A 23,254-nucleotide genomic window follows, 5' to 3' on the forward strand; every position below is an offset into this window, starting at 1 on the left:
CCCGGCGTTAAGATCAGTCTCGGACCCTGCAGCACCCAATGTCTCCCGCTATCTGCACCACTTGTTAACTCAGAAATGCTGCAAACAACTTTCCATAAACAAGGAAGAGAGAGAGAGAGAGAAAACAGACATATCTCAGGTCTGATCTTCAACTTTCCTCTCAACAAGGCGCCTTGTAAAACACCTTTAAGCAGCTTGTATGGATGCCACGTTTTGGGGCGATGCTGTGCACAGACTTTCAAATAATGGCAGATGTTTGCCAAACTCTCCCGAGCCAGAATCCATTATGGGAACCGGCACCCGGTGAGCTCTTTTGTTTCCATCCATTTCATGACAGATTTCACTCAGCGCAGCAGTCAGAGGGTCCCGAAACTCTGCTCAGGCTGCGATTAATGAGTTTACCTTCACTGAAATCACTGAAATGTCCCAGGAGGATGGACCACTATAGCACAATACACATGCACAGTCCTTCCTGAATACGTGGAAGTCAGTCTATGATTCCTTCACAGAACAAGTTTATAGGGGTGTAATGATCCATCGATCTAGATTTATATATATCGATTGAATGTTCAACGATCCAATATCATCGATGCAAAGTGAAACCAAAAAGACTTTATTTTGAAATTCCCATGGCACTACACTGTTTTACCATTTCCCTCCAAGGACATCTCCTTCCTAAACATTCAAACAGTGCTAGTGGCGTAGCTTTGGTTATGCTTTCTGCAAGGACGGTAGCACGGACATGAGCTGAAGTTGACGAGGAAATGAGCGGCGTTAGCGAGCGTCTGGGCAGCCGAGAAAGAAAGAGAGCATGTGTGTGACGGTGAGTAGAAGTAACGTTATAGCTGTGAACGTAGCAGTGCAGTATGTGTACGTTACACTTTATTTGTCGGTACAACCTCCGGAAGATCGATTGTGTAAATTCATTAAAGAAATTAGTGGCGTTAAAATGAATTGGCACTACGCGTTATTATCGCGTTAACTTTGACAGCCTTAATATAAATGCAACTGATTGTGTTATATGGGCATATGATATCGTCTCACATCGATCGCAGCCCCCTGAATTGAATAGAAACCGTGGCAGACTTTGTGAAATATTGTATCGTTGTCCAGAGAGTCAATTTAATATCATAACGTAATGAAACTGGTAATTTACACCCCTACAAGTTTACAAAAGCATATTTGTCTGATCATAAATCATGTAGCACTTGTGTTAAAAAACACAAAATGATCTCTTCTGCTCATGATGAAGTGGCTGCTGCAAGATTCTGACTTGGCTGTTATACAAATACCAAATATGACATTACAACACATTCTTTCACAAACAGATAGCTTAAGCCTTTGTCTGACAGAATAATACTTTGACAGACTGAAGTTTCAGGGTGATAAATCCTCCGGAGTCTTTTTTATTTTCTCTCTTCTACAGTGCAAAGTGTTTTGGAGTAGAACTAGTAGCGGAGCAGGAAGATAAAGGCAGACGTTAACATGTTAAGATGAATGTCTGCGGTTGAGAATGGGTTATGGTAGACAGCAGAATCGGAGACATGTCTGCACCATCCACCTTCAACATTTCCTGCCAGATAGCGCCTGGGAGAACCATTTCCCCCCACTGTCTCAGCCGAGGCCTCAAAAATGTGAGAAAAAGCTGCTGGGTAATTTGGCCTGTACTATGATTATGGGTTTTTTGATATTTTGATATTCTACCCCAAATCCCTCTCTCTCTGCCTCTCACCAACATTGTACTGAAACGTCCTGTCAAAATATTTTGGAATTGTTGTCAGGCTTCTAAATATGGCGTCCTTGTGAAGCGTACGAAAAGGGATCGAATCCTAATTAGTATGTTCGCTTGTTGGGCAACTTTGTCCATGTGGCACAAACCTCTAGAAGAGTGTGTAAAGCAAGAAAATCCTAAAAAGCATGAAGAAAAAATACACTTTTTTTGTTACTTAGACTTCTGAAAATGTGATGCTGTTGCGCATTTTTGATTAATGAGCTTTGCTAATTAAAAAGTGACCTAAATATGACATTAATATGCAAATGATTCACCAACTCAGTAATGGATATAACGCTCAAAAGTGTTCATGTAGAAGTATCTAACATTCAACAAAACAAGACACTCCATGCAACATTATCTCAATTCTCACCAAAGCCTGTGCACAGTCAAAAATACACAGCGTTGTGAACGGTCACATGGTCAGTCCAGGAATGAAACAGAACCACCCTCAGACCATGACGGCCGTGCCAGAGCAGCTCGGGGAAACATATACTTAACTGGGATACCATGTGATTTGGCTGCAACGGGGATACGCATGTACTCCTTCAACTGCACATTAACTGGCCTCTATGCAATAACAAGTTAACCTTTTATCTGGCTATAACAAGCTCTACCGCCGTATCCAAATAAACAGAGGATGCCGTTCAATCGAACCCGCTGAAAGGGACTTCTGGGGAATAGGTCAAAAAACACCCACTATTTTGCAAGCTAAAAACTCCCGAATGTTTAGGTTATTGTGCCACACGAAAAGAGCACTGTGTGCACGCTGTGAAATCAAAATGCTGTTTGTTGACATTGCTGTTAGTTTATGAAAATATTCTTTTTCAGCTCGGTTTTGCTGGCTGATTGCAAAATATGTTTCTAGCTTTGCTAAAATTCAACAATGTCCATGTAAGGACACATTACACGGTGCTCAGTCCTCACCAGATCATCATGATAACTTGAACAAGTTCAATGTGGTGCGAGTTCAGACATAAACAACTGATTTTGGAACACTAGGAACTGAAACATAACACTGCAAGGCCAGCACAAAAATCATCTTTTACTTAGAAACCGTCAAACATTTCAAGATGGTATCAGCCGCCCTCGCAGCCCAAAACCTCCACTGCAGTCTTACCTGAGTCGGCGGCTGTGATCAGCAGGATGTATTTCCCCTGAGCCTCGCGGTCCAGAGTCTGCGTCAGGCTCAGCTGACCGCTGGACGACAGGCTGAACGCGCCTTCGTCATTCCCACCGCTGAGCATGTAGCTTAGCTGGCCGTTGGCACCTTGGTCGTCGTCTCTGGCAACAACCTGTAAAACACAGAAACAAGCTTCTTCAGAGATTCTGGGGCTCAAACTTCTTCTTCTTCTTGTACAAGAAATGTGGTTTTCATTTCCAGCAGCAGAACTACAGGTTGTGTGGAATAAATAGAAGAACTGGAGAGTCAGAGGGAGCTGTAATAGCATGGCAGCAGTGGTGGAAATTAACATGTACTATACTTAAGTACAGTTTTGAGGTACTTTACTTGTTTCAAGTACAAAATAGCATGAAATGATACAGCAAGTCTACATACTGTGACCTTTGAAAGGAGACACAAACATTCTTCTCACATATTAAAAGTTGAATCTATTAACAGTAAAACACAATCTTGCTCAATTCAACACACTCTGGTGTTTTGTTGCTACAGCCTTACTGTACATAGTCTGGTATGACCAGTAGTTTATGTTGGTTAACGTTGTCTAATATTGGAAAACTACATACTGCTGTGCAACTGACATTGCTGAGTCAGATTGGTGACTGAATGATTGTTCTCTACTTCTCTACAACATTTATGGGATAATGGTAAACGTGAGTGCTATTCAGCAAAGGTTTACTAGTCTCACATTAAAGGGTAAGTTCAGTATTTTCCCCATGTTTTTGTGTCTAACTGGCTAATAGGGACAACAATTTATGAAACCGGTTCAGTATTGAGGAAGAGCGCTGTAGACGGCAGCTACTCATGGGATGCAATGTGGTGCTATTGGGGCAAGTTGGCACCGTCATTTACGTCCTTTAAAAGTGATTGTTTTTGCCATGACAGGCTCTAATTGTTATTATAAGTGTCCGACATTATGGAAAGAGTCTCGCTCGTTCTGAAATCTGGCGAGGTGACGTGTTGCCGGAACACAATGGTCGAATAGTGGAATACATCCATGGTGGAAACGTGAGTGTTTGTTGTGTAGGAGTACAGAAAAAGTAGCTTTTCAATGTCATGACTGAATATTTAGATGATTTCCACAATGTAGATGAGTATACGGATATTTAGATTTCACAACAAGACTTCTCCTTGAGCTGGACTTGGACACAATAACAAACAGACCGGATCAAGAAAAATGTCAGAATTGTTTCATAATGTTGTCAGACACTTGCCTGTCAGTGGCAGAAACAAGCCCTTTTAGTGGATGTGATGTTACATTGACTCAGCTTGTTTCACGGCTGCCGGTTACAGCGGTCTCCCTCAATACTGGACCAATTTCAAAATTGTTTGTCCCCATTAGTCAGTCTTAGACGCAAAAACATGGAAAAATAGGGTCTAGGTTGAAAAATACCGAAGTTACCCTTTAAGTAAAGTACCACAAAATGATGTTTAGGTACGTCTTGAGTCAATATACTTAGTTACATTCCATCACTGGAGAAAAACTTGAGCTTTTGGGCTGTAAGAATTGACTTGACTTGACATTTCAGTGGATTAGTTGGCAAGTGATCGCTGGAAAGAGCAGTAAACACCAGAGCAATGGCCTATGCTGTATATTAACCAAACCAAAAAATCTCATTCTTGCAGTTTTACTGTTGTTTTTTCCCCTGGTCATATTTTAACGGAGCATTCTTGCGAGAAATATGTTGCTCAATTCACACAACCCAACAATAGCTGGAAGTAACCCAGTATAACCACCATCCTGATTCTTTCCACTGAAGCAGCAGAGGGTTAATTACCATCACGGTGCTGGGCGGCACCATGAAGGTAATTGTTGAGGGAAGGAAGAGCATTACTTATTCACTTTGTCTAATCAGACTTTCCCAGGGAATCCACAAAAAAACAGTTGGTACAAAACCATTAGTCAATCTGACTTTTCCCCCTTGTGCTGCACATTTCACTGATGTGCCCAAATGCATTGTGGGCTCTGCAGCCCTCCCCGCCGTGCATGCCGCAGACAGGCATAGCCAGGTTAGCGCACAGATGTGTATTCTTGTGTGGCAGAAACCCACCGCGTCTGGACCTGTTCCCACCACTTAACTGTACCCTCATTTCCTCACAAGGTACACAAGCGCAAGTAAATGGAATTGCGCCGTCACTGGAAATCACTCCTTCCCCTCCATTTTTTATATATGGCTCATTTAGTCATCAAGGCGGTTGGGACGTTAATTACCTTGTCATGCAATTTAGCCTCGTTTCATATTTCGTTGAAATCCTATAAAGCCCTAATTGTGCGGAGCAAATTGCAGTCATATATCATTTCTATATCATTTCAGTCACGTATCTGTTATGGCATTTATCAAAATAAGACCACCATGCTTAAGTGGTTCAGAGCACTGATACAGCTCACATACCTGCACTTATTAAGTTAGTATTACTACAAATCTGGTTAAGACATTAGCTTATTTAAGGTCTTAGAACTGTCATTCAAAACACTGCCTTCATTTCACTCAGGACGTCCTGTCTGTGAATGTTAACGACGTCCTAACTGCTTAAATGTCATTGAATGTCTCGACAAAAAAGAGAAAAACAAACACACTGACCTGCAGAATGTTTTTCGGTAGGTTCTCCAAGTTCTCTTGAGCGTTGACGGTGTAAGGAGAGAGCTCAAACATGGGTGAGCAGTCATTGACGTCCAGCAACACGATGTTGACTGTGGCACGGTCCACCCTGGGGCTGCTGCCTCGGTCGGCGGCTTGGACCACCAGCGAATAGGACGAACGCTCCTCGCGGTCCAGCTGTTTGGCCACTGAAATGGCCCCTGTAACCGAATCAATCCTGAAATCAGAGTTGGTGTTGCCTCCTGAGATAGAAAACCGGATCTGCCCGTTGGTGCCCTCGTCCGCATCGCTGGCGAACACCTGGATGACATCAGTCCCGGTCAAGGTGTTCTCCTCGATCTCGATGTCGTAGATGTTCTGCGAGAAGCTCGGCGTGTTGTCGTTGACGTCGAGAACCATCATAGTCACATCCATCGTTGAAGACAGAGGAGGTTCGCCTTTATCTGTAGCGACGACTGTGAGGGTGTAGTTGGAAAGCTCCTCGCGGTCCAGTTCTCCAACCAACCTGACGTCTCCGTCGATCGTACCGATGCTGAACTTGTTACCAAAAGGTCCTTTGAGGGAGTACTCGACGTAGCTGTTGGGCCCGCTGTCGGCGTCCATGGCTTTAGCGTTGAACACGACCGTGTCCACCGGCGTGTTCTCCTGGATGTAGGTCATCCTCTGAGAGGTGAAGGTCGGCGGGCAGTCGTTGACGTCCAGAAGAATGATTGACACCTGGGCAGTGCTGGTGAAGCGGATCATGGGAGGAGGAGGCAGGTCGTTGACCGTGATCACCAGGTTGTAGAAGGACTGGATTTCTCTGTCCAAGGCCTTCCTGGTTTGGAGGACTCCTTCCTTGCTGATGACAAAGTGGCTCTGGGGATCACCAGATGCTATTCTGTAGACGAGCTGAGCATTTGGGCCTGGAAAACATACCAAGAGGGAATCAGAAGACAATAATAATGACAAGTGAATTATTTCAGAATTTAAATTAGTAATGTTTTAAAAGCTGACATGTTGGTTAGTCCCATTTCAGCACCCACAAATTATGTTTGTTTGGTAAACTTTGACTCATTTGCCAATCATTTTCTTTCCTAATCTTTTAATAGGTTTGTCTATTTGTGAAAGTTTTTGGAAATGTTTGATATACGTTTTTATTTATACTGTTTTTATTCTTATTTATCTGATGTTATTCATTTTATTGTCTTTACTTCCTCTGTGCTCATGTCCTGTGACCTTTTACTCATTTTATCTGCCTTGTTTGGTTTTCTTTTCTTTTGTGAAGCACTTTGTAACATTGCTAAGCAAAGTGCTATATAAATAGTTTATTAATATTATTATAAAATGTCAGAAAATAGCGAAAAATCTTCAAATGTTTAGTTTTTGTCTAACGAGCAGTCCAAAACCAAGAAAATATGTGTTCATGTATAACAAATAATAGCATGAAATCCTCACATTACAGAAGCTTGATCCAGCAAAAGTTTGGCATTGTTCCATAAAAAAAGATTAAAACGAATACTTGATTATCAAAAATAGTTGTTGATTAATTTCCTGTTGATTGACTAATCTACTGTCTTTGCAGCTCTAATAAACTGAACACATCATGTTCATATAAGAAGATCTTCACTGATACAGTCATCCTAAAGTGCTTCATACCAAAAGATACTGAACAACAACGAGACAGAAAACAGAGCTACTCTCCGAGATTTAAAATAATGTTTGTATTTTGCTCCCAGAGTTAAATGTGTTACTTTCCCTGAGTGGAGAATTGACAAAAGCTGGTACTAAAATTGTATTTGGGCAAATAAGAGGAATCTGTGGTGGGACAGGGATGCTTTTTCTTGTTAAATCTCCTATTCTGTACAATCAGACTGAGAGTTTGGGTGTATTTTTAACACAGACCTGTCTAGTGCTCACAGTGCCAAAAAGAAATTAATCTACAAGGAACTATTCAGTATGACCTTGAATTCAAAAATAGCCCGATAACAAACAGACAGAACGGCGTAGGAAAGGTTGAATGTTGATATATTTGACTAGCATCCATTGTTCCAGATGTGATTGTTAAATATGCTCTTCTGCGTCTGAATAAGGCACTTATGTGCATTATCTACATCCATTTCCACAAATTGTGCATGTGCAGCAGCTGGAGCTCTGGCCGCTACTCTTGTCCTCCAAGTAGTCGATCCATTCATGTGCTGTAGCATGACGGATTGCTATCAAAAGAGAAACACCACTGCAAGCCACTTCCTACACTGATAGTGTGGTTGTAACCATTCTGGAAAATCCCCTCACAATTGCAAACATTTATTTAAATGAGATAACTACAGTGTGGCTGTGTGGATGGATGGAGTGAACTATCCATCCTTGAAATCTGGCCTAATCCGCAGCGCTGCCCTGGAACTGGGGGTTAAAATGAGCTTAAATTGAGCGTCTGTAATTCAACTCAACGGGGTATTCATGTGGAAAGCGCCAGCACCTTCCCACACTCCAGCGTGTATTTACAGTACACAAATAATCTCTTATCAAAAGCCTGAGTGCTACTTCCATCCGAGTTTAGGCTACGTCGTCTAGAGACAAAGTCTGCGGGTCGGGGGTCAGGGCTTAGGAAGTGCTAACAATGGCGGCGTTTGTATTTTGACAGTGGAAAGCGGCAACCATATATCTGCAGAGGACGACGCGGTCAGATTATGTGGACAGTGGAGAAAGAAGCCAGACTCTGGTTGAGAACTAGGCAGCGTATTTCCCAGGAATGTAGGTCACAATAACCACATTAGGTCTGGGTGAAGCGGTAATTACAGCGGAGGAGAGTAGCGGTGACCGTTCAAATACCACACGGCACTTCACATACACGAAACCCACCACCTGAAAACGCAGAAATAACTCAAGCCACTTAATCATACGGTGAAGATGTATTTCATCGAGTCACTCATGCATGACGCAAAATAAAAATGAAAAATAAAATGTAGGTTTGAGTGCTTCTGTGTAACCGACTGTCATAACAAAATGACAGGCCTGCATTAAATTAATCTGCTTTGGCTAACTCAAACTTGATTTATATAGTAGGAGAGTACATAAAACTATAGTACGGCTTAAAACTTTCTCACAGAGTTGTTTTCTTAACTTGATTTAACTGGGATTTAACTACAATCTAAAACATTTGTTTCCTGACATATTTTTCTTGCACTAATACAACTTATCCTGATTTCACAGGGTTGCCAAATGTTTCTAAGTATAGCATGTTGTTAAAAAACTATTGTTATTGGAGGTAAAATCTCAAGAGAAAGTCATCTAAAACCGTGCACAGAGTCAAATCGGTGCCAAAATAAGTTGTTTTGTTTCTGATTTTGTCTGATAACGGTGATGTTGTGATACTATGTGAAGATAGTATTAATAATAAAACTTCAAGTTGCGAATAGATTAAGTACATGACTTTCAGCAAAGACTTTTCTGATAAAATGTTATTGTTACACAAATGATAAAAAGAAGGACATGAGCCATGAACAATTCAATAGTTGAACAGTGCATCTCCTATATATTTATTATAGGGCTGGCAAATTATTAAAATATTTAATCGCAATTAATCACATAATTGACCAGCCCTAAATTACTGACTATATATTTATTAGAACCTGTTTATCAGTTTATCACCTACATCTACATATCAGTATCAGTATATATGTGAGCAGAAATAGGAAATATGCAGTTAATTCACATTATATTAATAAAATAATATTAATATTTATATTTGACATGTTTTAAAATTGAAGTTTCATGATTTTTTTTAATGTTTTCATTCTATCATAATTTTTCTTATTTTTCAGTGTTCTAAATCTGTTATCTTGAAATTATACCTACTGTCTTTTCTCAAAAAACGCCCTGCCAAATAGCAAAAATGTTTGAGGGATCCCTGTTAAAAATATTTGTTGGGGATATGTTATTATGTTTAAAGCAAATATAGTCAATTTCATTCATTAACTCTGAAATATTAATAGTATTGTTTTGGCTCTAGTATTTATCATCTCCCACGTGCTTTCCCACATGTACATACCATCATCAGCATCACTGGCCCCAACAGTGACGATACTGGATCCAGGCGGCAGACTCTCTGAGACTGATGTGCTGTACACGCTGGTGTTAAAGACGGGCGAGTTGTCGTTCACATCCAGGACGTTGAAATACACTCTGACCGTGCTGGCCTGCCCCCCGCCGTCCCGGGCCTTCGCCGTCAGAATATAGTACTGCTGAGTCTCGAAGTCCAGCGGGCGTGTCACGTTGAAAACTCCCGTCACGGGGTTCAGGAGGAACGTCTCGTCCTCGTCGTCCTCCTCCAGCGAGTAGGTGACCTCTCCATTCACCCCTGAGTCAGAGTCGCTGGCCAGGATCGCCGCCACGATGGAGCCTGCGAGAGTCAGACGGGGTTGTAACACAGAGGCGAGAAGTTAGACTTTACTGCCCTATAGAACAGAATGACTTTAATATATCTACAGGGGGTTACTCAGGCTGTTTATTAATACCAGTGACTCCGAGATCACTCTGCCAGCTTCACTTTTTTAACTCACTTGGCCTGAACTGCTTTGGATTTAAAACCAATCATTGTTATTTAACCGATGACGAGGGATGAAGATAATGCTATAACAGCTCATTTAGAGTTTTTATTAGCATTTACTTAATCATATCTTAATTACATCTTCACATGACATTCTTCTTTCATTTTATTTTTCTCTTTCTTGTGATTGAAGCGGTGAGAGGGATAAAGGAGCGTTGCCAGACAGTTGTCAGTGTTATTGTAAATCCTGCTGGTCGCTGATAGATTTCCATATAAATCAAATATCAGTTACTGTCCCTTTGACCTATTAAACTCTTAATTTTCCCCTTAAGGAAGATACAGAGGATTTGGTTGAGCTACAGCACTCGTATAAAAAATTTCTTATAAACTACAGTATTCTTATAAAAAAATACTACTACAAAGAAGCTGCTCCTAATCATTTGAGTTCCTGATGACCTTAACAGAACTCTGTAAGTTCACTCTGAGGGCTTTTGCAGAAGACAAAACATCGCCTGTGTGAGTCTACATTGTCTACATTCAATGCATTTCAGTTTGCAACCAGATGCTCCACTATGACCTCACCTGGCGCCATGTCCTCGGGGATATCAAACGAATACGTGACCCGGGAGAACTTGGGCGTGTGGTCGTTGACGTCCTTGACGGTGATGTTAAGCCTCATGTCGGACGACTGTTTCCCGTCGTCTGCGCGCACCAGGAGGGAATATTTTGAACGGCGCTCCCGATCCAGCTTCTTGGTGGCGATCAGATCTCCGGACTCGGGGTCGATCCGGAAGCTGTCATCTGCCCCGCTGATGATGGTGTACGTCACAAGAGCATTGGGACCCTGAGGTGAAGACAGAACAAGTATTATTATTATTATATTATAAGAATTTACATTATTAAATCTGAATGTTTATGGCACAAAACTGCAAACTTAACATAAAGCAGAACTGTGGAATCAACATGTGTGTTTATATGTTCATCGTTTCAAATAGACTGAGCTCATCGCAGGCTTCAAACCAAACTTTAAGTCAATATTTCCTGGCTACTGTACGTTTTCTTTCCCTCTCAGGATTCAGAGCGCTAAAGGGGCCAGTAAGTTCGATGGACGTTACTGAAATCAGGCCACAGAGAGGAAGAGCCTCGTAATTATCAAAGCAACTCTTATCTGGTAGGAAATCTGTTTACCACACATGTTAACGTGTCACGTCTCCAGATCAATCTACCTACTTGTCCAGCATGAATGAAACCCTTCTTCACAGAGACACTCCATGAAAGAAAGGCTTGTGGTTTCAAAAAGACCATGCAATAGTTCACAAATCAAGACGGAGACACCAACAGAAGAAGAAGAAGGAGAAAACGGATGTACAGTAAAGGGATTATACCCAGCTGACCTGCACAAATAAGAGACAAACTACTAACTTCATTAATGTATTTGATTAAAAAGAAAACAGCCTGTACAAACAAGTGAAGATTTCACTAGTGAAACACAAACTCTAAAATAAAAACTAAAAGGAAAAAGAGAGAAAACAGACTTAGATTTTTTTTTTTAAATAAAGTAAAGAAATCTGTCAGTGCAGTAAGATTATTAAGGTAACACTTGAAGCCTATGTCTATAATGTATATAATGTATAATATAATGTATATATAATGTACATACTTGTAATCTTCTTATAGCACTGTATAATTATATTTATAAGCATTCATACATATCCATAATGCTTTATGACAATAACCAAAACACATTATAAAGCATTTTATAATGACTTACTGACTGAGGATTATAGTGTATTATAATTCCCATGGTTGTAATACATTATAATCCTTTTATAATGCATTATAATGTGATTATAAGTTACTCTAAGGCTCAATCTAAAGACTCAATTGAATAAAAATATAGATAATACCTGAAACAATTTCTGGTTGTTAATGTCCATCATTCAATTGTTAATCATAAAAAAGTCTAAAAATGATCTTAAAAATGTGATCTGTATGACATTTTGTCACTAAACTGGTAGATTTACTTGCTTGTTTTGAGAAAATATGACTTTTAGCAGTCAAGGAGACAATAAATTATTGATATAATGGAGATTTTAGCGGTGCAGCAACTCTAAACACGTCCTTTAATCTCTGAAATCTGTCAAAAACACAACCGAACTTTTATCTTAAATCACAAAATCTATAATAAAATGTGTATCACCCGCTAGACAGAGAGAAAAAGCAGCAGATGCTCTAGTGAGACTCTCCCTCAGTCTTTGAACTTTTTGGGGGCTATAGTGTTCCTCTATAAATGCAACTAATAGATCCCCTGTTACCTTGGGCAAGTACAAGCGCAGTGACACATGTGATAGCTATAGCAAGAGGCTTTGGAATAGGAGAGGACGACCGAATGGGCCTGACGACAGAGCTCGACGTTTATATTTGTGCCGGGGACAATAAGAGATCAGACAACTGTCTGACTCTGTGTCTTCTGCCAAAAAGAAAGAGCAACATCAAAAAGCTACTGCTATTCAGTGAGATGAAGCTCTGGTTACAGCTGGTTAAGAGCTAAGCTAAAAGAGACTCTTTCAGCCGTGCCTCATGTTTGTGTGCTGCTTTTTGATCCTGCCGGGACAATGGAGAGGCTTACATAGAGGCGTTGCATTAAGCTGTTGCTGTATCTGCATGTCGACACATTTACTGCCTTGGTGCTCACATAACAAACTGCATTTTACCTAAACTGTATGCATGCAGTAATGTTGAAGGGCGACATTAGCACGCTGTTTCTCACCTCTCATTTAAATCGTAGCTTTCAGCCATGTATTTGCTGAGCACGCAAGTTACATATTCAACCCCCTCCTGAACAACTGAGCAGTTTTCCGTGGGAACACAAGTGCTAATTTTAGGACATTAGCATAAAGTTCTCAACTCCCTGTTGTTGCGCTGCTTGTCGCTGCTTACCACGGGGGCCCTCAACTAACTTTTTTCACCATCCTCCCGGAACCGTCCCAAAATACAACCAAAGCCGCCCCGAAATGAATGTGAACTGTCTCGATTTTAAAACTTTTCATAAATCATTCAAAGGGACCTTTAATATAAATTGAACATCAAACGTGATTTGTTTATTTGTGTCCATCAATGTATACTTTATCAAAAACATTTTTTTTATTATTTTAAAAAGTATAATTTGCATCTTTGTTTTGATTTTGATGTGAAAATTGCAGCTTAGTTAAATTAAAATATCTTTTTTTGAATGTGTAAAAAGTAACATTTGGTAAAAAAAAAACACGATTTTGTATATGGGCCCCCAAAAAGCTAGAACCGGCCCTGCTAGCTGCGCGTCCTAAAGTTGGAGGAGCTGCTGGACAAGATGCTCCTGTCATGGAGAGAGGACTCAGTAAGTGAATAAGTGTTTAACATTAGTAACATGATTTGAGCCGTGGCAGAGTTTTGACTCCTCATAGTAAACGTGACTCGTTAGCGATATAATAGGTAATGTTTTTACAACTCTCGTTCCAAATTCGTCCCAAAATTTGCTCTTGTTAGCATCTTTGTCCCTCTGGCACTAAGTGCGTGTAAAAGATTTTCCAATGAAAATGGACTGACATCTCTCTGTTTCTTGAGGCACCATATGTTTAATGTTACAGCTGTTATATATTGAACCTATAGATTGTTTTAAGCAAAGGTGCTCTTTTTAAAAATGTCTGAAACGGCAAAATGTCTAATTTATGGATAGAGGTTTTGCAGGCAATGACAATGTAAGAAATAAAGTTTTCATGGAGCAGATATTTCATTACTTTACTCATTTTGATGATGGAGCAGAATAAGAATAAATTATTTTTGTCACAACGACAAATTAAATATTTTCTTTCCCCTTCTATCTTTAACAGACGTTGTGCATAAACGTTAACGCACCAACAAGTCTAGACACGGCGGTCGCTCGCCAAAAGCTTTTAGACGGAGTCAATATCGCAAGGCCAAGTTCATGACTCGCTCTTATCTCTTCCCCGTGGCCTGTTTTTATGACGGATAAAACCTCCGTCTTCTTGACCCGGTCTCTCATTGCATTACCAGAGACCTGGTCAGATATCCAGGACCAGTAAAAAAAACGACGGAGACGAGGAGGACGCAGAGCGAGCCTCCGCTCATCTAAGGACCCTGCTGTCATCAATCAGTGGCTCCAGATCTGGCAATCCCATCAGCCACCTGGGCTGCAGTCCGGAACCCAACACCCGCGGTTTGCCAATTAATTTTCTGATAGGGTTCAAAGGCAGAGCAAGGGAGGTGGGAGAGGCCGAGCAGGGGGTCCATCTAGGCCACAGTCCAACACACACACACACATACCTATACAAATTATGAACACAGGCATGCATTTCATACACATACAAATATCTAATGCACTAATTCCTCTCTCTCTCTTTACTAAACTAACATAAGTAATTACACACACAAACACTCACTTACATACCGGCTGCCCTCTTGACCTTCACTTAAGAGTTTGACTACTTTACAGCTTTGGTTGTTTTGGGGGGGGGGGACCAATTAAACAGCAGCGTCCCAGGGAGAACAGCGTATACCAGACTGCAGCAGAAGGAAACTCATTTAGCAGATGAGTGGTTTTTGGGAGCACGCAGCTCCTATGAGAAAGTGAGAGGTGCGAAGCAGACAGCGCCGGCGGGGATAGTGAGCTTCCTGCATGCAACACGCAAGCCAATCATAATACAGACTGCTGAGAAACAAGCAACGTGTTGTTACGGAGAGCTCAAACAAGTGTTTAAAGGTAGAGATGGACCAACCGGCTGCACTGCTGCTTTGTTAATCTGTTCATTCGCAACTGCAAAAAGTGTCTAGAAATACACTTGCAGTAGGCGTGTAGGCCTCTGGAATACATTACCGTTCATTTTGAGGCTACGCTTACTCTCAGAGACCTCTCCTAAAACAGCCATTGTTGCACTTTTCTTCATTAAGAAACTTTTTTTTTTTTTTACCTGTGACATATTTTCCACATAAGGTTAGACTTCTAATAAAACATTCAGTCTTTCAAGGCACAATTTTTCTTTCAAATGAGGTGAGAAACATTTTCAGAGAGGCCCAGCCTGCGTTAGACAAAAGAGCAAAGTTTTCTATTGATTTTCTTTCAACTCTGCTGCAACCTCGTCCTTCTTTCAGGGGTGGAAATGGGGCCTATAGCGAAAACCGGATGCGTAGAAACAGCATTTTTAATACCCTCACACATGAATCCCACATGTAACACTGTTAAATTGGAAGGGATCATTATGATGTCTGAATTCAGCCCGTCAGCTGGCCAACAGCTTGCACTCTTGGCTACTCTGCTCTGGCTCACACATGTGGCTTTCTCAACGAGGGCTCCAATGCGTTCCGTACGCTTAGTGTCAGCGCAACTTAAGTTTCCTGCGTAAGGATGTGGGCAAAGACTTGGCTGGCCTCGTATCTGGCGCCGAGTGTGAGCTGGAATGAAGCACAGGCTTCTATTTAGCAACCTATTCATGGCAGCGCTGAAGTTTGGAGTAAACATCTCTAGAATCTGTAATTCCTAAAAAGGCTCCTCCACAATCGCTTTAAGTGTCTCTATGTTTTCTTTGCATTTGAATCCCTGCCTGGAAGTAAAAATGTGGCTGAAAGTTCCTTAAAGTGATCTCTTGGGAAGACTTATATGCATACGTGTGCATGTAAAAATGCTTAATATTCTACAAATGACTTCAAGGTTCGTCTTACGGACCACAGCTCATGGCTGACGCTCAGATATAAGGAAAAAGTGAACAAGTGTGATTTCAATACCATATGCTTTCAGGATCAAAGCTGTGAATACTTTGGCGCTAAAAAAAGAAAATAATCAAATAATGTCCTTAAAATCCCCCTACTGAAAAGACTGACCTGCCTCCAGGTCTGAGATTTACAGTCAATATAGTATTCCGACAAAAGAAAAATGGCCAGAAGTGAGACTTTGTACGACTTTTCTCACATTCGGAGCGAAGCGAAAGGGGGTGAGGCAACAGCTGTGCAATAAAAAACGTGTGGCCTCATGAGTTAACGTTAAATTTGAGTCCATATTCTCTCTTTCTAATCTCTCTCCCCTCCATGACCCGACTCTTTCCATTCACTTCAACTGTGTCCTTTGGCTTGGGCGAGGGACCGCAGACCTTGGAGATGCCTGCGTTTCGCTCACTGCAGGATTTAATGTCCATATCCTGCCTAAAGCAGCTAAAGATGGAGCCTATAACTAATTGAGAGTGATACCGGTGATGTAATGTGAACTATGGGGGCCGCGGAGGGACTATCAGAGCGGCAGGCCGAAAAATCAATCGCTGGCCGTCCTCCTGCCGGCTGTGTGACACCGGTGGCCTCAACGCGTCTCAGATAACGTCAACATGAGACAGAAAAGGACAATGCGCTCTGTATGTGTGTGTGTCTAGAGGAAAAAAAATATAGGAGGACAGAATGATTCAAAGTGGTGGTCTATGTGTTTGTGTTACTGTGTGAGGGTGAAGGCAGCAGAATCTGTCTCGGCCACTTTGTGTCACTGTGTGTTGGCAAAGTTCATGGGTTAAACTAATCGCACTGTACTCTAAAGCAGACAATTTGCTTTGTAACGTAATGTTGTTGTTTTTTCTGATTAATTGATTAACATTTTGGTCTGTAAGATGTCTGAAAATTTCCCAGAGCTCAAGGCGACATCTTTAATTGGCATGTTTTGTCTGATCGATAGCAAAAACACAAAAGGTATTTCTGATACCACGAATAATGGATTATCACAACAGTTGTTGATTAATTTCTCACCATCGACTAATCAATTCATTTAACTCTTATTTCACCTCTACTCTAAGGGGCCGTACACAAACCGTGTCTAAAAAAACGCGTGGAAAACCTGCGTGTTGCGATGACGATGATGATGAAGTTGCGGTAATTTAGCAGGAAGCGACACTGACTAAACTAAACTCAGTCAAAACAAAATAAATGCATTTCCAGCACCGTAAATCCTTCACAGTAGCTTTACACTTGATTTCTATGTGTCAATTTGACTGACCTTTCAACTGGATGTTGTGACATTCTTGGACACAAAGGGTGAAGCCAGTAAAATAGCCCGTGGTAAAGCTCTGGGTAGTCCTGCACTAACATGATTAACTTCTCCTCCATATATTTACTGTAGACTGATATTTACAGAAGAAAGAAAAGATATCTGCCGGCTGTGATTGGTTGTTCCTCGTCACATGACGTGCAGTGAATATTTTTATCTCGGGGCACAGCCATCGCAGCCCAAAAAACAAGCTCTTGGGTGCAAAACACGTGCCATGCGTATGGCCCCTAATGCTTTAAGTTTGACAACATATTTTTTGACAAGCTAATAACTCTGAAACTGCTTCTGTGCCTCCTCTCTCTACCCACAATGGAAAACTTCTAAATGGTATCTATTGTTCACTCTATTGCTCATTTGCACATAATTCCCATAATTCCTACCACAGACTTAATGTTGTTTCAATTGCTTTTCTGCCATGAATATCTGCATTTTTTTTTTTTGGCATGAAAATGGTCCAACGTAAAGATCATTATTGACAGCTGCGTTGGCCTCAAAATCCCATTTGAATCTATAGCGGTTTCTACACTGTAGGAACAAAAATTTAGAGCTTATTTTCAATTCAAATCACTCCCAAGATATCTATTCTGAAAGCAGTGGAGTGGAAAACGGGCACAGAAAAGTGCAAAAACACTGTCAGACAGAATAGAAACTGGGGGAGCCATTACCTTGTCTGCATCCGTGGCTGTTAGCTGCATTATCTTGAAGCCATCTCCGACGTTCTCCTCAATGGTCACATCAAGAATATCATTAGGGAAAACAGGGGGGTTGTCATTGACGTCCTGCAGCGTGATCTCCACCTGCAGAGGAAGAATAAACACCACAGTTTCCGTTAAAGCTCTGCTGCCAAACTCGGCCTGCTACAGCTGTTAAGATCGCTGCAAAGAAGAAAAAAAAATGTGTCCATCTTCTTGGATTTCAGATGATGAAGAAGCTGCACAAGAAGGGAAGCTGGAGAGGAAAATGTTTGAAATGATGAAGTGTGGTATATATTGACTTGAAAGCTCAAAAAACTAAGGAGAATGAATTATTGTTTTTCCCAAAGATCATTTATTTAGATTTAATAGTCGAATAAGTCTGCCCTTTAAAACCAAAACACTGCAACTAGGCCTACATATCTGATCAACACTCAATTCACAATATTTTGACATCGGTTTTACAGTATAACAAATATTATGTCATTGAAATGTGACGGTTTTGGGAAAAAAACATGTCAATTTCAATAACTAGAAGAAAAAGGTAAAAACCAGAACTGCAGTGATTAGCCAAATCCAATTTACCCACTTATTCCTTTTGCCTGTAATTGAATAATCATTTTTTACGCTCCAAATTGACCAATCAGAATCGAGTATTCAACAAAGCCGTGTCATAAATAAATGTATATAATTAAAGATAAACGTATGACACTAACTCATTAGAGGAGAAAGAAACATGAACATTTGCTTGTTGATAGTAGTAGCTACTGTATACCGCTCCAGATACCCACATGTTCAACTGCCATATAACATATCTAGAGAACTGCATTGTGGGTAGAAAACATATACCCAACTGTCACAGGAGGTTATAGAAATTGTACAATTTACAAATTGACTTGAGGCTCTTTTCCATGAAGACTTACAGTGAGTGTAACAGTAGAGCAAACTAACTGCAGCTCAGGGATTTTCACTTTCATGTCTTAGAAACCAAAATAAACACACACATTACTGTCGACCGCAGACCCCCCATATGGATAAACTTTGTCCCATACAGTGAGACTTGTTCTGATAACCTACATTTTACTACAGACCCATCAGTGGTAAGACTGAAACCTATGATTAGATCAATTGTTTATCTAAATTATGTGATTTCAAGTAAATCAAAGTGACATTTAACTTTTCCTCGTTTTACAAAAAAAAAAATCACGTGAACCCACTTCAGGATCTCCAACGGTTCTTTCACCACACTTGGAGAACCCTTCGTCACCATCCTGGTTCGCGGTTAATACACTACAAGGCCAAAAGTATGTAGACAGCCCTTTCCACATCCTTTTTTTGTATACTTTTCATGGTTTTGGATAGGCCATTTAATTTTGATTAAGGGGAATCTTAATGCTATATCATACAATTTATTACATAATAATGTGGTTCCAACTTTATGGAAACAGTTTGGGGAAGGCCTTTTCCTGTTTCAACATGACAATGCCCCAGTTCAACCCCTTCCTACTACAAGAGCACTAGATTTAAAAGAAATATAAGAGCAATGGTCAAAATATATGGTTCAGTTCCAATGGGAATCAAGCCAACCTACCACAACCAGCCACCTATAGCAGGACAGAGAAGCTCAGCTATGCAAATGAGGGAAAGTGGAAACCCTGGAGACAGTGAGAGTGAGACATTTATGGTTTCAGATGTTCTTTGTCTAGTGTGGCAATATTACATTTCCATTCGTATCCCACAACTTAAACTGCGATCCCCCCCCCCCCCCCCCTCCACCTCATCCACTAACCCAAATATGCATTTCAAAGCCAGTAAACACGGCTCACTTTTGAATCATAACAGACATTTTGCTGCGCATTCTCTGTTTATTGACTCTATAAATATGGAAAAGCTGTGTTTAAATTCTCCAGTGATAGGATCTCCATTAATGTTGACAGTGATTATGGTAATTTCTTGTGCCAGGCATCACAAGATGCCCCCAACCTCTCTTTTCGCAAACCCCCCCCCCACCCCCTGAAAACACACACCAATGAAGCTACGTGACGTTAGTGAGATGAAATAGGAAATGGGAGAAAAGAACAGTTGTCAAAAAGTCTACAATGGGTGCAGCTTTTTGAGGCGACAAGAGTTTCCCAGCGGGCATTTATAGAGCAGACAATAGGCCTCAAGGCCGCACGACCAGCGAGGTGGGGGGTCAGATACAGCAGCCTATTCATACCCCGGCTATTGACAGGAAAAGCAGACTTCACATGTCCCACAAATCTGCTTTGCAACCCAACAGTAGCAGGAAACTCGTCGTAACAGCTGCCACAGACTCCTTTATGGAAAATAAAAGAGCTCAGTTCATTAAAGATGACCCAGAACAAAAAGCTTGAGGGAGACTGAAATGGTGTCAGAGTCTGGTTGAATAAAATATTGCTGTTTATTGCTATGATGACACCGACTGCAGCGGGGCAAATCTGCGTCAGGTCACAATTACAACACTAATTCATCTGATCTACTTGTGCCAGGATGTTGTCCACTTATTAAACCGACTCCGAGTCGGTGTCTGCATGAGTGGAGATAATTACAGAAGAACAAGGCAGATTATGTCCTGGGCACCAGCGATGCAAAAGTCGCATAAACAACCTCACAATGGCAGCGGCTCTCGACTCAACTTGCGCCTGAGCCGAGGGACCGGGGCAAAGTCAACAAACAATGAATATTTATCTCCCGCCCTGTGTGTCCCCTTGATGTGTAAATAATGCAAGGCCCACTTCTGAGGAGTGAACTAATTAGGGTAGAAGTGCAGTTTTGAGAAATAATTACGCCTCACGCTTCCAGTTTGCATTACCCAGGCTCCCACGGGGCAGGAATATATCAAAGAGCTTTGGTGCAAAATTCATCGGGAGGAAGAGGAAGCAAGGTCAGGAGGGAGGGGAGGCTGAGAGACGAGAGGTTTTGTTCCCTCTACCTGTCTGCGGCGGACCCAGACGCCCCGGCCGAGGCAGGTGAAACACATTAGTTTACAAGCTAAAAGATTGTGTTTCACGAACTACTGTTTCAAGTTGCAGGTGCTGCCAACTGGCTGCCAGAGTTTTATTATTTATGGGGAGGTATGAATGATTCACGCGTCAAGTGGTTCCTGAGCGCTGTCGATTATGAGACCTTAAAGTGATGGAAGGTATTTGTCCAAGAGGTTGAAGCTGGAGCGCATACTCGGCAGTGATAAATTAATCTTGTCACCAAATTCCCAGAGCTTAAATGATATACGCCGGACTGACAGGTGGGATAATTTAGATGTCTGAGCTTGTGTTATGTAATCTAGTCTCCTTTCTCACTCATACAATTTAAATTTAAAGGCTCAGTTCATCCATATTACAGAAAGTAAAAAAAAATGTTTTCCACCCGATAGTTTTGTTTTTATGAGCCGAGGTTTTGAGATATCTGGAATTTCTGCGGTGACCCCAATATTAATGGGGAGAATGTTTTTTTTTTTTGTGCTCAAAGCATGGGAAAATACATCTGAAAAATTCAATAGCAACATGTCTTTCCAGCAAAAAATGTCCTGATTACTTCGAATAATTCACTGACCTCCCTGGAACTTCCAAACAAAGAAAAAGTCCATATGAAAATTGCTGATGGAGCGGTCTGTGGATTATGACCAAAGCGTAACCAAAACATTGATTCTGGAAAGACATGCTGCTGTTGAGTTTTTCAAATGCAATTTTTAATGCTATGAGGAGCAATAATTCCAATAAAGAGGACTTATTGTGCAATTTCCCTTTCCTTTAGTGTATTATATAGTTATTTTGTGCATGTAAAAGGTCTGCAAAAGGATAACGCCCAAAGTCCAGGCCAAAGGGAGTTATTCTTCCCCACAGAAACACTGCTCCTGAACTGCCTGAAACACCTTGCTTGAAGTCCGGCCTTTTCTTCTGTAACGTGGTGATGTCACCAAGTAACACATCTGCATAATACCTGCCTAGCGGCTAGTTGGGCAAGCCCCTCAAACAAAGCTAGTTAGAGGGGAGCTGGAGCAGAGTCCGAAGAGTTTGGTTTGGTTGACCAATCAAAACAGAGCATTTCAGACAGAGGGTGAAAAGAGGTGCTGCGGCACAGCTGGTATGAGACATTAAAGCATGTAAACATGTTCTAGTAGAAGCCCAAATAGTATGCAACTGAAAATGAGCATAACATATCCTCTTTAACCTCCACTGTATCAGGGTGGGGGCACAATACCAAAAGTATCTGTGTTGCTGGGGCTACTTGAGAAAATACCGAATATGTTTTTATACTTTGGGTGAATTGACCTTTAAAAAAATATCAAAGTGTTGCTGCATCATTCATTCATCGGTACATTTTGTTCTACCGAAAGTCCACATTTAAACATCTTTAAAATGACTTGCTTGTGGAAGCAAAGCAGACATCAAAGTGCAGACACTTAGCTCAAGAGTAACGCAATATACCCAAAATAATCCTTCCATCCCACCACACTGTAATACCCAAAGTGAGAAGAAACAGTTCTGGTTACAGCTGAAGGTAAAGGCATCACCTGATGTCCCTGAGAGCAAACAATCTTTGCCATTTTCCCCCCACATCTAAAAAGTGGAAGTAGCAGGTTTTCATATGTTTCCCACTTAAAACGTCTCACAGTTGCAGCTCTGCCAAGAACAGACAGACAGACAGACAGACAGACAGACAGACAGACAGGCCGGAGGAAACGTCAATGCAGCAGCAAGAAATCTATCATTTGAGCACAATCCCCTTGTACACTGCATGTGGACATATTTTGTCAGTTACCCACTCAGTTATTTCTAATAACTGGTAGAGGGTCAGATTAATTAAGAGAGGGATGGTTTGCATTACAGATGAGTAATACAGAGTCCATTGAACACCACAGACTTCTGAGAGAAAAGCTTGAAATTCACATCATTAGGACAAACATTTCTTCCAAAGCAGACCTTGCTGAAAAATAAGTGAACTTGAGTGCAACTGATGCAACAGTTGGCCTGTAAAAGTTGAGCTCATCTGATCGTAAAAGCTGGAGCAGGGTGCGCCGCCTGCAGGAAACAATCATTTCAAAATGATTAAATGTCTCATTGGATGCTGTTGACGACTCGGGGTCAAGGGTTGAGGGGAAGCACCGTCGACTTCCAGCTCGCGTTTATACTTGGCCTCCAAGATTGAACGATTCCACTTTGCATCACTCATTTTTTTTTTTTTTTTGCTGATGTGCACATGAGCTGTGTCAAAAAAAAAAAAAAAAACTGGGATCACAAAGCAATTCCAAATATAACACTTCATCATGGAGCCGGAGCCAGAATCATGTGCTGTTAAAGGGAATTAGTCAGGTCTTGGCGCAGTATAAACAGCTAAATGGCACAAAGGAATTTTTGCAATGCCGTAAAAGAGAGTCGACACTTCGA

General features: G+C 41.2%; 1 protein-coding gene across 2 annotated transcripts in view; it reads right to left on the reverse strand.

Moving 5' to 3' along the window:
• fat4 (FAT atypical cadherin 4) overlaps positions 1-23,254 on the reverse strand; it is a 118,988-nt gene that overhangs the window by 42,251 nt on the left and 53,483 nt on the right. For both annotated transcript variants that reach the window (XM_074649053.1, XM_074649052.1), the window contains exons 2-6: positions 17,820-17,951; positions 10,662-10,923; positions 9,582-9,932; positions 5,534-6,456; positions 2,892-3,066 (exon numbers count right to left, since the gene is read on the reverse strand). In XM_074649053.1, coding sequence (XP_074505154.1) covers positions 2,892-3,066; positions 5,534-6,456; positions 9,582-9,932; positions 10,662-10,923; positions 17,820-17,951 — 1,843 coding nt within the window. The remainder of the gene's footprint in view (positions 1-2,891; positions 3,067-5,533; positions 6,457-9,581; positions 9,933-10,661; positions 10,924-17,819; positions 17,952-23,254) is intronic.

The sequence above is a fragment of the Sebastes fasciatus genome, chromosome 10, assembly GCF_043250625.1.
Source record: "Sebastes fasciatus isolate fSebFas1 chromosome 10, fSebFas1.pri, whole genome shotgun sequence".
Lineage (NCBI taxonomy): Eukaryota > Metazoa > Chordata > Actinopteri > Perciformes > Sebastidae > Sebastes > Sebastes fasciatus.